Genomic DNA, 17,609 nt, shown 5'->3' on the forward strand with positions numbered 1-17,609 from the left:
AGTTAGGAGCATCAGGCCTGCAGGCAAAGATGGTTAGGGGTGATCAGGCAGGCAGGCAGGCAAGTGGTTAGGAGCCAGTGGTGTTGTGAGAGATGTCCAATTGCTGGTTTAGGCCCCATCCCACCACCAGGTGGACATCCTCCAAGGGGTCCCAGATTGGAGAGGGTGCAGGCTGGGCTGAAGGAATACCCCCCTCCCCCCCCCCCCCCGTGCACAAATATATAATTTATAACGTGTGTGTGTGTGGGGGGGGGGGGAAGTGAGGTTATTTCTTAGAAGGCAAAAGTGCCCAAAACCCCAAAAGATATGTGATACTGGAGGGAGATAGAATTGAATTGTGATTGATAGAACCCACACATTGCTACATGGATTCTCTCAGGTAATTCCGTTCATTTACTCATATTTAGTTACAAGGATGTTCTCCTTTCATTAATCTAGAGAAAGTTTCTCCTGAATAAGAGCTACGCCATTCCAGCCACAAGAAAGAGGCTGGGACTTGGTGAATTGCTCTGCCAGCCTATTTATTTGTATAGACTTACCTAAAGTCCCAGTTTGAGAATTGACATACAACATTTCTTTGTGCTTAATGTTTTGTGGATTGATTAATTCTGTATAAACTTTCTAATTTATTTATTAAGAAACATAGACTACTACTTGGGGTTGAACATGGCTTTTGATATGTTCTATCTTTGAAACCTTTATAAAAATGTTCAATGGGGGAGATAAGAAATCAACCAAAGGACTTGTATGCATGCAAGTCTGGGGAGGGAGGGGGTGGAGGGGATTGGTAAGGTATGTACACATATAATACTTTAATAAAAAAAATGATTTAAAAATAATAATAAAAAATACAACTACAAAAAAAATGTTCAACAACTTATCAATGTTTTTCAAATTGTAAAAGTGTTTTTAAATTCTGAAGACCCCCCAGGGTCTCAGAAACCTCCCAGGGGCTGTCTTGGGTTGGGGGGCATACAGTATAAGATGATCTCACAGGCAGAATGAAACTCCCACCCCCTTACCCACCTTTTCTCTGTTTACAGCAGATCTGGTGGTTTACTTGTGGGTTACCACATGTTTTTATGTGTTACAATAGGTTCTGTAATTGGAAGTGGTCATTCTTTTTCCATGATGACATTTTTGAGCACTGACGTACCTCTAAATTAGACAAGTGTGTGTGTGTGTGTGTAAAGCAATGGAAAGGAAATACTTTCTTTGTTAAGGATCAGATTTTAAATGTGACATTTATACTCCACTTATCCTGTTCAACATCTGATATTAACTCTGGCTCTTACTGCTTAGAAAAGTCCTATAGGCTTTGACATGCCCTGAGATCACAACTGGTTGGGAAATCATAAGTTCTATTTTTTGCATTAAGATAAATGTTTCTATTAAGGTTTAGGGATGACAAGGAAGAGAGCAAGGGGGGCATGCTGCAATTTTAGCTCCTAAAGGGTCTATTTAACAAGTAGGTTCGTTGCATCTAATTGACTTCTGATAAAGAGTCATTCAACATGATAGATCTTCTCTTAGATAAGATCCTGACACAGCCCTAGCTGGTTTGGCTCAATGGATAGAGCGTCAGCCTGTGGACTGAAGGGTCCGAGGTTTGATTCTGGTCAAAGGCACATGCCAGGATTTCTGGCTTGTGTGTGTGTGTGTGTGTGTCTGTGTGTGTGTTAACTACCACCCCCCCCCCAAAAAAAAAAAAAAAAAAAAAAAAAGAACCTGACACAGACAAACCCACTTGTAAGGTGGGGGAGGGAAGGACTTGTGTGTGAGCATCTGGAACAAAAGGACTTCTTCTCCCCCCCCCCCCCCTTTTAAAAACCTTCCTGGAGTTGATTTTCATAAGTGTACATTTCCTCTTCGTAATCCTAGTCATTAATCACCAAGGAGTGTATAATGAACACCTGCATGGATCATAGATTCCACAATCCAACCTGAAAACTCAAATGTTGGGTTGTCTCCTGCTCTATAATCCACCCCCAGGGTCTGTTCCTGACTTGTTTGGCATCTGTTTTTGGCAGAACTGGAATCAGGGAATAGGATTTCAACATAGTCTTACTCCTCTCCTCACCTTTTCTTGACTCCAGAGTCTCTCAACCTCCACACTGTAAACATTTTGGGCTGAATAATTCTTTATTGCAGGGAGTGGGGGCCTGGGGTGTCCTGTGCATTGTTGAGTAGCATCCCAGACCTCTACCCACCAGATGCCAGTAACACCCCTTTCCCAGGCAGACAACCAAAAGTCTCTCCAGGAATTGACAAATGTCTCCTTGCACGAATGGTGGGTGGAAGTGGGAAGGAAGCAAGACTACCTACCTTGGGGAACCATTACTCTTTACTCCATGAGGACCCCGACGCCGAGAATCCTACCAGAACTGCCCGGCCCTCACCAGATTTGGTTCTGAAAGAAGCCTTAGACCCAGTAATTCACCAAGTCAACGTGCTCAACTCTGGCTGCATGGGAATCACCCCAGACATTACAAATGACCACCCGGGCATATTTTTAAAAAGCTCCTCAGAAGATCTCAGTTTATAGTCAGGAACAGGCAATCTCTGAACTAAGTGTACTTAGCAGTCTTAATACTTATAAACAAAAAACACAATTTTATTTCAAGTAGGAAGTACCCAAGTAGTTTCAGAGAAGAAGAAAAACTCCATATGTCAGTAGATTGTAGAATGCGGGCCACCGGAGACAGTTCACGTTAGCTTTCTGTTGTTCTGTTATTACTACAGAGCAATTGGAAAACTGGATCCCCCTGAGAATTCTGGGCTTTTAAGTTTGACTGAAGGTGCATCTCTTGATGTAGAGCAATTTCTCTGGTGTTTGAAACTGACAGAGACTCTTTTGACCAAAGGACATCAATTGGAGGAGTTTAAAGCGAAGAGGAAATTTCCTGAATGTAAGATTTGGGATTGGCAGGGAGGGGAGATCAAGACTGAGCAATACCACTGGTGGCCTAGGAAAGGAGGCCTTCTGATGACGCTTTTCAGCAGATGACAAATACGATCAAATCGCTCCCTCTTTCCTTTGAAACCTTCAGAGCAGAGCGAATAAAACCAGACAACACAGGCCTTTTATCTTAGGATCCAAGAAAATTAGGTCAAGGAGGTGTACATATTCTGGCAGCTGCAGGATACATGGGATGTTTTGATTTTCCACCTGACCCAGGCCACTCACTTGGCTTCCCTGAGATTTTGTTTCCATATCTGAAAAGGGGCAGCAGGGCAGTTACTTCAGACCGTCCCTATGAGAATTAAATTAGGTCATGTGTGTGAAAGTGCTTTGTATAATCTAAAGCATAATAGGTATGCTATTTCCAGGGACCTTCCATCCTGAAGATTATACTAGACCCCGAGCCAATGGCTTTCCATTTTAGCTTCTAGGGCATGCATAGCAGAGTGGACGAATGCAGTCATTGACTTAACTTGTCAAATGTCTGTCCTCACATGGGCAATTAGGAAGATACATTTGAGCTAAAAATACAGAGTGATGTATTTTTCATGTCTGAGGTTATGATTGTGTTTTAGGTTATTACATACTAAAGACCAGGAAATTAATTGGTGCCCTCTAAAAATGCAAAGAGCTAGAGATTAATCTGATAAATGATTTCCATTAAAATAATTCCATTTGGTTTCCCAAATTTATCTTGTCTCCTGAGGTTTCTGAATGCCACAATGTCCTTCTCCTATGCTTTCCAGCTGCATTCTACTGCTTCCTACATTCCTGGGTTTGGAGACTATCAATACTTACAAATAATAGTGGCACGGCAAAACTAGAGCATTAACCCTTTAGTTCCCTAATTCATGGATATGTTAACTGAAACCACTGTTTCGTTTTTCAGTTGAGTTTTGGTTGATATTGATATTCAGAATGTAACCTTTATGGGTTTGAAAATAAGGCTTTTGGTGATGCTGCTTCATACAGATAATGCAATTGAGACCATCCAAATAAGTCCAAGGTCAAAGTTTCAAGTTACTAGTACTCGCTCAGCAATAAAAATTCACAGGAAAGAATGAAATAAACAGGGTGGAAAGAAGGCTGTTTCAGGAGACAATCCATACTTGTCTGAGGGCAGGGGGAACTGGTAGAGAAGAGGTCAGTGTTTTCAAAACTTCACTCAGATGCTTTTCCAAGCAGATGTCCCAGTTGGCTAGCACAGAACAGTGGGCAGGTCCTCCCAGTCTTATGAAAACATAGGCCCCTGGATGCCATCTTTTTCGAAGAGAACATCAGCTCAGCCAGTTGTAAACCAGGGACTGAGCACGCCGCTACATCACCACACTAAGTTCGTGTTTCTCTAGTTTGTCCTCCGGTGCTTCTGCCTCGAAGTCTGGGTTCGGGCTTTGGTGGTGGATTTCAATGAGAAGAATATAGACGAGGCCTCCAATGGCAGCACCAACCATAGGGGCCACAACAGGAATCCACCAGAAGTTATTTCCAACTCTGCAATCAAACAAGGAATTAGTGATACATCCCGTGGCCTTCCTCCTTGTATTACTGCTAGTTATTCACTAACCAGCCAGTCTTTCTCATGCTCATGGCTCCCTTATCAATCAGCAAGAGCTAAGTATAAGGGCACTCACCACAGCTTAGCAACCTGGATTCAATACACCTGACTTCAGGTGATCCACCATTGTCCTATTGGTACTTATGAGAAAATATGTCCCATTTTTTATTTTCCTTTCAGAAAACATAGTCCTGCAATATGGTCAAAATTGAGGGCATGTAACAAAAGTTTGGGTTGATTATTCAGGAGTTTTCCTTGTATTGAAACAATGAGTCCTGAGGATTATGAATGGGAAGATGTGGAGATTCCTGGACATCATTGGTGATGTGAGGGCAACCACAAAATAATCAGGAATGTTTATCAATGAAAACAATTTTAAAAATCAGAGGTGGAATACGAATTATGCACCAACTATAATTTACTTCAGTGCTTATTTTTTGAGGTAACTAAGCTTAAAGTTATTTTCTGATCAGGCTATTGTGCTCTGATTCCTTCTTCCCTTCAGAAATCCTCAATATCAATGTTATGTTAAGGGTATAATTCTGTGAGAAAGCAGCTGTCTTTGTGAATTGTCACCATCTTTTTTGGAGACAGGAAATCCATGTAAGTAACTCTTGAGTGCTCAGAAGCAAACAAAACCCCACAATATATGGTCTTCAGCTATACATTTGAGATAAAACTTTTTTAAAAGCAGGGAAATAGAAAAAAAAAAAAGAATTCAGGACACTGTGGAGGAGAAAGGGAAAACAGGAGGAGCACATGAGTGCACAGGAGGGTTTCATAGCATTCCATTAAGGGAAGGACTCGGGGCTGTGCTTCTTATCAGTGTGCTTAATAACTACACATATTTGCTTTGTATCAGATTTTGATAAGAAAGGATAATGAATAAAATGAGCACAAACAAGAGGCCTGTTCTAGGATTCACCAGACATAGTTCTAATCTCAGAATAGAAGGGCTTCGGGCAAGTCCCCCTTGGTCCCTTCCACTTGGATCAGACAAATACTCTTCCATCATAACTCTTAGATCTTCAATGCAGGTTCCTAAGAACAGCACTGAGACTGAGCACAACGGCCACAAGGTGTCGCTGTTACTGCATGAGAGAGAGAGGGCGCGAAACTGCCCTCCGGAAGGGCCCTTTCCCAAGACCCCAAATCCAGATGGAAGTTTCTATGGGAAGCACAGGGCTTTAAAGGACTAGGAGGTTCTTTATTTCCTTTCTTGCATCACTATTTTATGGCGAATCTGTCATTCCATAGATTGGGGTACAAGATATCTGCCAGGAAGCATGTACTCCTTCCCCTGGATGGACCCTCCTCCTTCTATCAGAGATGAGTGCCTTGTGCAGGGGTCACATATCATAAATGGAGGAGCTTGCACGTGGTTCCCTGCCGGGTCAAGTCTTACATGTACACAGGGTCATTTGCATGCTGTGATTTTGGGGGGAAGCCAGAAATGTCTATGTTAATTGCTTAAGGTACCATCATCAGGAATTCATCCCTTTGGGTAAACTTTTTTTAAAAAAAATAATACTACCCTGAGATCCTTCATCAAATCATTAGTATCTTAATGTGAATTCATGGAGAGAACTCCGATGGGAAACATCCTAACATTTACTGGGAAAAGGAAGAGTCAGCAAAGGTCTGGTGACTCTGGCTCTTGTCAGACCTCCTGCTGTCCCACTTCCAGTCAGCCTCACTGCTAGCCATACAGGGGCAAGTGAGGGTCTGAGGAGAAGGCATTCTTGGCTTTATCTGAGGGTGTGGATCCAAGCTAGGGTATCTACTGAGATGCTGACCTTGGCTACAGAAACTTGAAAGGGTGGGACTCCAGGAACAATTTGGAGACCTGCTGTCTCTTGATGGTTTTCTTGGGAACTTTTTGGTTGAGGATAACCAGCAAGCCTGGCTTTTTCCTAACTGTTTGCTGCTCCCTCTAAAGGAGAGGTCCTTTTTAATCCATTTTATATAATGATGTCAGATTAATTTTGCTAAATTGAAGCTCTAAACATGCCAAACATCTGCCCTGACTCCTCTGCTGCTCCCTATAACCTACAGAATAGGGAGCAGCCAAACCCCTAGATTTCCTTTTTAGGAGTCTAGGGCCTCTATGGTCTGTCAATAATTTGTCTTTTCCAACCTTCTTCATGCACCCTTCCAGGCAGACTGGATTGCTTGTTAGTGTAACATTCTGTATTTCCTCATGAACCAAAGTAAGTTCCTTTCCTATACAGAGAGGTGGTGAATGGATGGAATGAGTTACTATGGCTTTATGGGGGGGGAGTGGGAAGGAAGTAATGGGCAGGTTTTGTCCTGAGAGTTAGGTACTGACTGTTGACATACTTCCTCAGCACACTATGAGGTTCACAGCACAGGGTCTTGCAAAATTTCCTGTGCACAGGCTCTCTTTTATCTCTGTTCTGCTAGGGTTTTTTAAGGCCCAACCCAGCTCTTTCTTCAGTGACGCCTTTCCCAATTTCCCCAGTCACTGCTCCGAACTTTGTTTTAGGGGTTGCCAGAGTCCTTATTACATTGCTCAAGGCTAGTGACTAAGCAAATTTTGAAATTTCCTTGCCTAGCTCAATGACACAGCCTGAGATAAGAGTTCAGTGAAGAATTGTCGAATGAAATAGTGAATGAAGCATAGCTAGCATGGTTCCCTAGAAAGAGCCCTATAGTAGTATTGAAAGATTTAGAATCTAGATCAACTTTGTCACAAAGTAGATCTGTAGACAAGTTATACAATCAAAATTGTACATAAAACCATACACCAATTTTTTTGGACAGGACTATCTCTATGAAACCTTTCTCTCTCTCTCTCTCTCTCTCTCTCTCTCTCTCTCTCTCTCTCACTGTGTGTGTGTGTGTGTGTGTGTGTCTGCCCGCCTGCCTCTCTCACACACACACCACACACATACACAGCCCCACCATGTCACAAATCACCAGTGAGACATTCCACACTCATGGCCAGGGTATGCACCTGACCTTCACCTTCCCGTTTGTACTCGCCTGGATTCCAACCCAAAGCACAGACCTCCCTGATAAAGCACTGCATGAATCTTTCTTTCCCCTCCACCCCACCATTGTTGCTTACCTGAAGACATCAAACCCCCATCCTGCCAAAGCAGTGAAAAGCCTGGGACTCAGGTCTCGAGCTGGATTCATGGCGCAGCCACAGTTCAATCCCATAGAGGAAGAAAGGACAATAATCAGGAGGCCGATGGCAATGGGCTCTAGGCCTTTGGGGACTCCCCAGTTTTTGGAGTCAAAGAGGGCAAAGACAACCAGGAGGAGGAACATGGTGGACATTACCTGGGGAAAGAAAAAATGTCCAGGAAGGTTAGCGTATAATCTGTTTACCCATCATAAAATCCAGCCCCTCTCATTAAGAACAAACCTAGTAATAACTAACATACACTTGGTGAGCACACTGTGCCAGTCTTCTTTTTTTTTTAATTGTGTGTATGAAATGATATGTTGTAGGGTGTTTTGTTTGTTTGTTTTTGTTTTAATTTTAGAGAAAGAGGAAGGGAGAGGGAGAGACAGACAGAATCATCGATTGACTGACTCCCTGCACACTCCCGACTGGGGATCAAGCTGGCAACCCAGGCATGTGCCCTGACTTGGAATCAACCATAATCTCTTGGTTTGTATGTCCATGCCACTGAGCAACACAGACCGGGTCAGACACTCTCCTTGCTGTAATTATTTTTTTCTATTTTCTGTGTCCAGCCTGGCTAGAGAGCAGGTCCAATTCCTGAGTAGAGGCAGCTGGGGATTGAGAAATAAAAGAAAGAGACAAGACACAGAGATAAAAAAAGAAAACTAGGGCCGGGTGGACCGCTGACCTTTTCTGCTAGAGCAGGGGTCTTCAAACTACGGCCCGCGGGCCACATGCAGCCCCCAGGGGAGTCTGATCCTGCCCGCCAGGTTTTTTGGGCAGTGAGCGCAGCCAAGGTGTTACAGTAGGGATTAGTAGTTCATATAGTCCGGCCCTCCAGCTCTCTGAGGGACCGTGATCTGGCCCCCACTTTAAAAAGTTTGAGGACCCCTGTGCTAGAGAGACAGTGACCCAGAGCCAATGCAGCCTATTTATTTTATACCCCCAAATACCAGGAAATTTCACCAAAAGGTCAAGACAAAAGAGATTATTTGCATTCTTGAGTAGGCCCTGAGCATTCCTAGAGCTAGGCTGGATTTAGATATCAAAAGCCACTTCCCCACACCACGTGATGAAATGAAGGTTAAGCTGACAACACGCTTGGCCTTTTGGCAAGGCATGTTCCCAGAGCAGGGCGTTCAGCTGACAATAATTAAAGAATGCCCATGTGCCTTCCCAGGGGCCCTTTACTCCTTGCCATAGCAGTTTCAAATGTGCTGGTAATATTCTCCTTTACAGATTAGTTACCTGCCCAAGGTTGCAAAATTAATGGTAATCAGTGGACTAGAGAGTTAGGCTCCAGAGACTAACTTTAATATACTTTCCTACTAAACCACTACCCAGCTAAACGAAAGATGATGCAGGCTGGGAAAATGAACAAAGAGGCTCATTCAAATTGGCAAGAAGAATAATGTGAGATATCAGTAAGAAAATGAGCAAAGGAAATGAATAGAAAATTCATTAAAGAGACGAAACGGGTTTGGCTCAGCGGTAGAGCGTCGGTCTGCGGACTGAAAGGTCCCAGGTTCGATTCCAGTCAGGGGCATGTACGTTGGTTGCGGGCACATCCCAGGTAGGGGGTGTGCAAGAGGCAGCTGGTCGACATTTCTAGCTCTCTATCTCTCTCCCTTCCTCTCTGTAAAAAATCAATAAAAATATATTTTTTTTTTAAAAAAAGAAAATTCATTAAAGAAAAGGAGAATTAAGAAACAAATGGGAAAAACAGATTTGTGATGAAAAGAAATGCAAACTATACCAAATGCTAGGGAAATTATGCCAATTCTCCCAGGCTTTTCCAATAGAACTGAACATGTACCACACATTTAAAAAGAAACTCAGCAGTAATTTAGCAACATGCATTTAAGCCCCACAAAATTATTTATTCAATTTGACCCCATTGGATAATGGAGAACCATACCATGAAAACAATCTAAAATATGGAAAAATCATAAGGTTTCTCAGGGATCCTACTTTTCATGCAGTACAAGTCCAATGTATCTTATAATGAAGAAGATGGCATTGGAGTCCAGAGCTGTGGGAGGAGCTTTAGAGGTTCCTCATGTGAATTCAGGCCCTTTCCAGAAAGACAACTTTCTCAATCCTGGGCTTGCCCTGAAAAGGCTGATGTCTTAGTTCCTTGAGATTCGGACCCACCTCCCCCTTCCTACACTCTAATTCTGTTCTGAGAATGTGACCAAGTGAAGCCTTCAGCCCCTATGACTCTCCCACAGAGACAGCCTCACTCCACTGAGCCCTCTAGCAATGCTCTCCTCCTTGTCCCCCCAGGAGAGTGAACTGGCCCCAGGACATTTCAGGGCCAGCTTCTCTCAAGATTACTAATTGCTTAGCTCTAAATATTGTTCAAGCATATTGTATAATCTAATTAGTGGACAGTCATTCTTTTACTAATAACTATTTACTGGCACATACTGAGCCAGGTACAGTTCCATGCTGTACCTTATTTGAGGAGTACAGGGCCTGGTTCTCTGAGAAGTAACAGATTGCTCTTGCAAGTGATAATGTCAGGGATAGAGAGCAAGACTGGCATACCTCAATGTGAGGTTGGGGGAATGAGAAGAGATAAACCAAAGAACTTATATATGTAGCCCATGGACACGGGCAATAAGGTAGTGAAGACCTGGGGGTGGGGGGTGGGTAGGGGCTGGGAAGAAGGCAGAATGTCTTTTCTTGTGGTCTCTCCATTTAGATTGTTTGCACAAAAGAGACACAACCATGTAGGAACCCCCATTTGCCCCTACAGAGGCTGAAATGTTCAGTTATCCACTATCTTCTGGAATTCAAGTAGTATGATCAAATGTATACATTAAAGGAGAAGTAGGAAACTCTTTTAATGGTATCAACTTTGACAAAGGCAAAAATCTGTCATGAAGGCTTGGGTGATACCCAGTGACCTCTGGCTCTGGAAACACAGCCTCTCCTTATTGACAGGTGCACAACAGTCCCCTGCAGTTCCCTTACTAAATCCTGTCTCTTCACCAAAGTTAGCTCTCCATTGATTGAATGGATACTTACTTGGTCTGCAAATGCATTTGCCAAAGACAGATACGGAGCTGGGTACGTTGCAAAAATGGGTGCTGTTGCATTTTCTCCCATAATGAGCAGTTTTCCACCAGCAAAGGACATAATTCCATCTATGGAAGATAGAGTTTCAGCCCATTAGCATTCTTTGGGAAGGGGTGAGGGAGGTCTATGCCAGGTGTTAACCAACCACGGTCATTCAGGTTTAATTTGGCAGATCCATACTGTTTGCTTTTCTTCACTTTATATGGCCAGAGAAGCCGTAGGATGGCAGGTTAAGGTCACAGAGCCCTGGCTGCCCTCAATGGTTCACTCGAAATTTGAGCCAAATCCTTAGCTAGTGGGTCCTGGAAACAATCATCTGTAGGGGGAATTGTTGGAAGTTTTTATATTGGAACTTGAACCTACTCTAGGCAGAATTCATAATTCTAATAGCAGTCCACAATTTGAGGGTGTCATGGAATAGTGAAGTTGCCCTTGGAGCAAGGGATATAGGTGTCCCCAAAGGGCCAGTCCGACTCCAGCTCTCTCCTACCACAGTTCATTGCCCTCATTTTTCCAGAGAAAACCAAGACCAGTACAATCAGATTATTTATTTATCTGTAGCTACATAATAAGTTATGTAGCTACTTATTTTGCACATGTTAACATTGTAGTCCTAGTTGGGCCTAAATATAAGCTTTCTTTAAGTTCTGCTCTCTCTTTAAAGTTGTGACCATTCTCACTGAGAGGCTTCATGAATTTTCTCTAACAATAATGTTGGTCCCGTTATTTAGAACTTAGAGCTTTTCAAATAGCCTGTCAATTGTAGTGCTTCCTATTATTCTTATTGCACCTGTTCCAAGTAAATCTGACATCCAAATTATGCCCAGTTCTCCCGAACCTCTGGACTGAGGGGTCTTACTCACCATAGTAAATACCAAAGAGGATTGCAGACCCTACGAAGGCTCCCAGGAACTGGGCTCCCACATAAAAAGGAAATTTGAACCATTTCATCCGTCCAAAGAGACACATTGCAAAAGACACAGCAGGATTGATGTGGCCACCTACAGGGAAGATGATGTTAGAGGGCAGATCAGGGAGAATTCTTATGAATAAATAATTCTTATCTAGAGACCTCAGTCCTCTGGGTAGGGATCTGTATTTGAGGACACAAAGTGGTGTGTGTGTGCGTGTGTGTGTGTGTGTGTGTGTGTGTGTGTGAGAGAGAGAGAGAGAGAGAGAGAGACAGAGAGAGAGAGAGATAGAGAGAGAGAAAGCACGCTTGAGTAGAAAGGGAGGATAATAATCTTTATGGCATCATTAGACACTGTTTAGGATGTTTAGCTTTTTTTACATAGAAACTTTTATTCAAGTGGCTCATATCTATCTATCTATCTATCTATCTATCTATCTATCTATCTATCTATCATCTATCTAGTGGATTTTTCTCTATTTATAAAGCAATAACCTCAAAGAGTTTGATGTGAGTTGTTAACTTCAATATCTTTTTAAAAAGTCAATAGACCTATTACTGAAAACCAAGCATTCTCTCACTAATGTAAAGATGTGGAAGGTTTGTCAACCTTAAAGCTCTGAAAGGTCAGAGCCAACCACTCCCTATCTAATTGAGACAATGATAACTGAGGCAACTTCCTCATCAAATAATCATGTAAATCCTTACTGATATGATAATCCGCCTATTACCTGCCTAAGGGCTATGGGTGTATCCCATAGTCTCAATGAAAGGGATAGCAAGGCCAGAGCCTAGCTGTAGTCCTCCCACCAAAGATGGGCTCCCACCTGTCCCCCCCCCCACCCCATTTCCCAAATTAATTTTTTTCTAGTCTCTTCACACACACGTAGCAGTGCTCATGTCATGGCTAGAGAAATCAGCCTCCTTGATTCTCCTCACCACAAGGTCAGACAGAGTTTGCTCTGGTAAGTCACTAATATTCCCAGCTGACTGTGCTAGCAACAACTTTCATTGAACACTTGCCAGATGCTATCACAGGGATAGGACACGCACTTGATCTTCAGAAGAACCTGGTGAGATGGGTGCTGCTCCAGTTCACTGGTGAGGAAACTGAAGCACAGAACTAAAGTAACTTTCCTAAGGCTGCATGGTTAAAAGTGGGAGAACTAGAATTCAAGTCCGGGTTTCTCTGGACTGTGTTCTATGTTCTGTCACTTCCAGACCCTTTTTTAAAATAGATTTTTATTGACTTCAGAGAAGGAGGGGGAGAAAGAGATAGAAACATCAATGATGAGAGAGAATCATTGATGGGCTGCCTCCTGCATGCTCCCCAACTGGGATTGAGCCCGAAACCTGGGCCTGTGCCCTAACCAGGAATTGAACCATGACCTAATGGTTCATAGGTAGATGCTCAACCACTGAGCCACACTGGCCAGGCACTTCCAGACCTTCTGCACCAAGTTTATAAAGGCTTCTGCCTCAGTGGGCAGGGGAAAATAACAATCACATGCGTGTATGGGCTCCCAACAGGTGATATTTTGTGTGGAGGGGGGATTAGAATGCCTGTCAATGTGACCATATGAAAATGTGGATTTTGGGGCTACAGAAATAGTTATAAACAAGAGTGATGAGCCGAAACCGGTTTGGCTCAGTGGATAGAGCGTCGGCCTGCAGACCGAAAGGTCCTGGGTTTGATTCCGGTCAAGGGCATGTACCATGGTTGTGGGTACATCCCCAGTAGGGGGTGTGCAAGAGACAGCTGATTGATGATTCTCTCTCATCGATGTTTCTAACTCTCTATCCCTCTCTCTTCCTCTCTGCAAAAGAAACAATAAAATGTATTTTTTTTAAAAAATTAAAAAACAAAAACAAAAAACAAGAGTGATGACAATGCTGGTTATGATGATGCTTCATATGTAACCCTCCACAGCACCTATGGGTAAGTTTGTTTTTGGAAGCACTTCCTGTGCAGGAAACCATGCTTTTCCTGAGTCTTTACACCAGTGTGGGTTTGTAGCGGAGGGGGGTTCTAATTTCTGGCTAAACCCCAGGGTCCTTCCTATACCTGCCCCTGACACGCAGGGGCTAACATGAGCAAAAATGCCAATATGCCAAAGCCCAGATGATTTCCTGAAGCCTTGCAAACATGTCACCTTCTTGTTTTACTTTTAAATAAAAGAGATTTATGATGCTGGAGACCAGCAGGAGTCCATGCACCAGGGACCAGGGTTCAGAGCAGGGAGCAGGGAGCACATAGGATAGTGGACAGTTCCTAAGTCCCTCAAATAAAATACCCCCACTTCGATGGGTTCACCAGTGGAAAAGATGTTTGTTTAGCAAGCTCCTCTCCCAAAATAAAACTTCCCACAGTAGGTTTTTGTGTTTTAGTCTCTTATAAGCACCCTGAAGCTGGAACTGTTATTCACCTGGGACTTCATGTGCTGCAAGGCACTTAGTAAGGTGTTCAAAATATGAAAGTTGAGCTCTGGCAAGGTTGCTCAGTGGGTTGGAGCATTGCCCCTGGTGGTGGGTTCCATGGACACAGATAATAGGGTGGTGAAGGCCTTGGGCAGGGGAGGTGGGCTAGAGGGGATCAATGGGGGAGGGGGGGGAGAATGGGGACATACATAATACTTTCAACAATAATGACTTAAAAAAAAAAAGGTGGTAGGTTTGATTCCTGGTCAGGACATATACCCAGGTTCACTCCTTGGTTGAGGTGCATAGGGAAAGGGAACCAATCAGTTTGTCTTTCACACATTTCTCTCCCCCTCCTCTCTCTCAAATAAGTAAGTAAATAAATAAGTAAAATCATATCCTCAGGTGAGGATATCTAAAAGTTTAAGAAATAAACAGAGGCCTTTATCCAGATAGCTCAGACGCCAAGGATGTACAGAGAGGGAAAGCTGGGGACCAGAGAAGGTGTGTCTGGGAGGGTGCTTTGCAGAGCAACGAGGAAAATGTCTCCTTGCAGAGATGAGTGGTCACTCTTGCTTACCCAAGGGACAGGGCAGAGCAGTGTTCTGGAAAGAACAGCAGTGCCAGAGTCAGGGAGTGCCTCGCTCTGGCCCTGCCAAGGTTGTCGTGATGATCAGATTGTTCACACAAAGAGCCCCACGGGCGGTCCTGAGATAAAAGTCTTGGTGAGCTGGCTGAGCTCTCTCGGGGCTCTGTTCTAGACAAGTCCCCTCCTCCCCACCACCAACAGACAATTCTAGGATGGAGATAGCCTTCACATGTTATTTGTCATTAAGCAAAACTATTTTGATTTTTCGGTGAATTTCTATGACATAAAATACTACATCAAAACAAGCACTGTAGCCTGGTGCAGGCCAGTGGCGTAACACTGGGTGGAAGACATAGCGAGGATGTCATGCGCTCTGATTGGCTGGTTGGGTTCCCAGACCACTGGCATGTTCACAAGGAAAAGCAGGTGTGGTAACTTCTTTGAGTCAGGTAATGTTTTATATTTCAAAACCAGATGTCAGCTCACCTTACCAGTCTGAAACCACAAAATGAGATCTCATTGATGGTTATGTTTTGTTGTTTTTGGAATCCTCAAGGAGGGCCTCCCAGGTGCCTACAAACCATTATGTTTGCTGCAGCCCCAAGAGAAAGTCACTTCCCACACACAATCTTCCTCCCCTGTCCCTGCAGCTGCTGGAGCCAATACTGAGTCTGCATGAATGCCATTGGTGGGCCAGTGTGTTGTCCGAACAGTGCTGAGTTCCCAAACAGAGAGGGGGAGATGAGCTCCTTACCAGCCAGGCTCAAAAAGCTCTACTCGTCTTTTGGGATCTCACAGTCTCTCATAAACAATTTGGCCAGCTCTGATTGACCCTCATCCAGAAGCAACTCCATTAAAAACAGTTCCAGGAGTTCTGCCCCTCACCACTCTGAGCACAAGGCCTTAATTCCAGTCCAGGGGCCAGATCCATACCAACAACCTCTACTCCCTCTTCCCCTTTCTGCTGTTCCTCCCTTCCCTCCTCTGAGACGGCCCAGATTGCCCAAGTGCATCAGTGAATGCAGTCATGGACGGTGGTGGTGGCAAAAGGTGTTAGTTACTCGGGCAGAATGTGGGACAAAGCCATCTTAACTAAATATTTGGCAACGTTCAATTCAGGGTGCCATGCAAGCAAAATACTCCAAAACCACACGTCCACCAGAAAACAAACAATAAAAAAACTAGCTGAGAATATGCCCACTGTCATATCACATGCTTAGTGGAAACCGCGGGTGTGAATGGCGTGGGAGCCTGTAAGGTGGCAGCGGAGCATCCTGCGTGCTCGTTTTAATCCAGGAGCATGTCCTGTGTGTGTGGGGCTGAGCCTGTGCTGGAATTAAGCCTCGGCACTTTCAAGATGGAGCCCCTGTTACTCCTGAGACTCGGGTCCGCAGTACAGCGCTGGTATCACAGCAGAGGCTCGGCTGGAGTTTGAACAGAAACACTGCTCATGCCAAACAAATGACATGACAGGCATCTGTCACCTGGACTGCCCCAGGATCAGCATCGACTGCGAGATGGAAAGGGTGGCAGCGAGCAAATGACAGTCCCAGGTGCCCAGCCCAGGGAGGCTCCCAGGGAGGCAAGGCCATCATTCTTCAGTGCTGCAATGAAGTGCCCTGCCTGTAACGCCCTTCCCTCCGTAGGCTGTTGGGAATGTTGTGCAATAACATGAGTTTTCCTGTCATGGAGGCCTGGGTCAACTCTTTGTTCTGTCCCTTTACCAGCTGTGAGACTTCTGGCAATTGACGTAACTTCTCAGAGCCCCAGTGCTCTCTGTGGAAGGGAAACACTGATGCCTGCCTCTGAGTCCTGCTGGAGAGGGGAGAGAGGTAAGCATGCCAGCAGCCAGCACAGTGCCCAGCATGCATGATTACCTTTTCCCCTTACCACCAACAATCTCGTCCTAGTGTTCTGAGCACCCAGCCCAGCTGCTGAAAGATCCCAAGAGCCTTTGGAACCAGATCGTTCTCACAGTCCATTCCTACGTTCCCAGGCTGCTAGCCCGCCAATCGAGGCAGAATGACACCAAGGCCTCTGGGCCAGACCTGCACTTCCATGAAAGCCCAGCTGGTGGCCCAGACTCTGAGTGCTGCGGATGAAGGGGCAGGCAGTGGGCCTCTGTGGAGCAGCGTCTTCACTGGGCTATTCACCCGGCATCCGGGCAATAGTTTCCAGGGAAGAGCAAGGAAAAGACAGGTGAAAAATATGATGTAGTGGCCAGATAGGGGACTCAGTTCTAACTCCCATGTCTGTCTCTTGCTAAAAGCTGCCTGCGCACACATTACTTGCCATTTGCTGGAAATTTTCGTTTTATCGTCTGTGAAAATAGAACCAAATACACATTCTTGCAGGATATTGAGCTCTAAATACATGAAGGTAAAGAAAGCACCCAGCACTGTGCTAGTACACGGAAATGGCTGAGGTAATGGCAGCTGCTATTATTTCTCTTACTTACCGGAGACACCCCCAGTCACATAAATGGCCATGGTGACCGCCATTGCAAATCCAACATTAACAGTGACGATTCCTCCAAAACGTCCTCGACTGAGGATGGCTTGGGCAACACAGCCACATCCGAGGACCTGGAATGAGAGGAAACTCAACAAGTGAGTGGAGATGGCCACTGTCAAAGACTGTGACAAAGTAACAAGAAGTGCTTTTTAAGCAAATTCATGGATTGGGATGCCACAGGCTTTGTGAAAATCGAATTACAATGCTCCGGCTGTGCACAGATCCCTACATTTATGAATCAGGTAACTTCACACAATGATCCAGGTTTCTGGTTTTTAAAATTACTTTTATTATTATTATTTGTTTTTATTTTAATATTTAAATAATTTTATTTTAATTTAAATAATAAGAAGGTAATATGCAAATCGACCTAACAACCAAACAGCAGAACAACCATCTGGATGACCTTCCAGATGACCA

The 17,609-nt window shown here is 44.2% G+C and overlaps 1 protein-coding gene across 1 annotated transcript in view; it reads right to left on the bottom strand.

Moving 5' to 3' along the window:
- Positions 1 to 2,590: 2,590 nt before the first annotated feature.
- Positions 2,591 to 17,609, bottom strand: part of AQP9 (aquaporin 9) — a 42,345-nt gene continuing 27,326 nt past the window's right edge. Inside the window, exons 3-7 of the mRNA XM_084874917.1 lie at positions 17,134 to 17,260; positions 11,622 to 11,759; positions 10,708 to 10,826; positions 7,609 to 7,826; positions 2,591 to 4,453 (exon numbers count right to left, since the gene is read on the bottom strand). Of these exons, the coding sequence (XP_084731043.1) occupies positions 4,279 to 4,453; positions 7,609 to 7,826; positions 10,708 to 10,826; positions 11,622 to 11,759; positions 17,134 to 17,260 (777 nt within the window). The 3' untranslated portion in view covers positions 2,591 to 4,278. The remainder of the gene's footprint in view (positions 4,454 to 7,608; positions 7,827 to 10,707; positions 10,827 to 11,621; positions 11,760 to 17,133; positions 17,261 to 17,609) is intronic.

The sequence above is a fragment of the Pipistrellus hanaki genome (assembly GCF_964339955.1).
Source record: "Pipistrellus hanaki genome assembly, chromosome: 1".
NCBI lineage: Eukaryota > Metazoa > Chordata > Mammalia > Chiroptera > Vespertilionidae > Pipistrellus > Pipistrellus hanaki.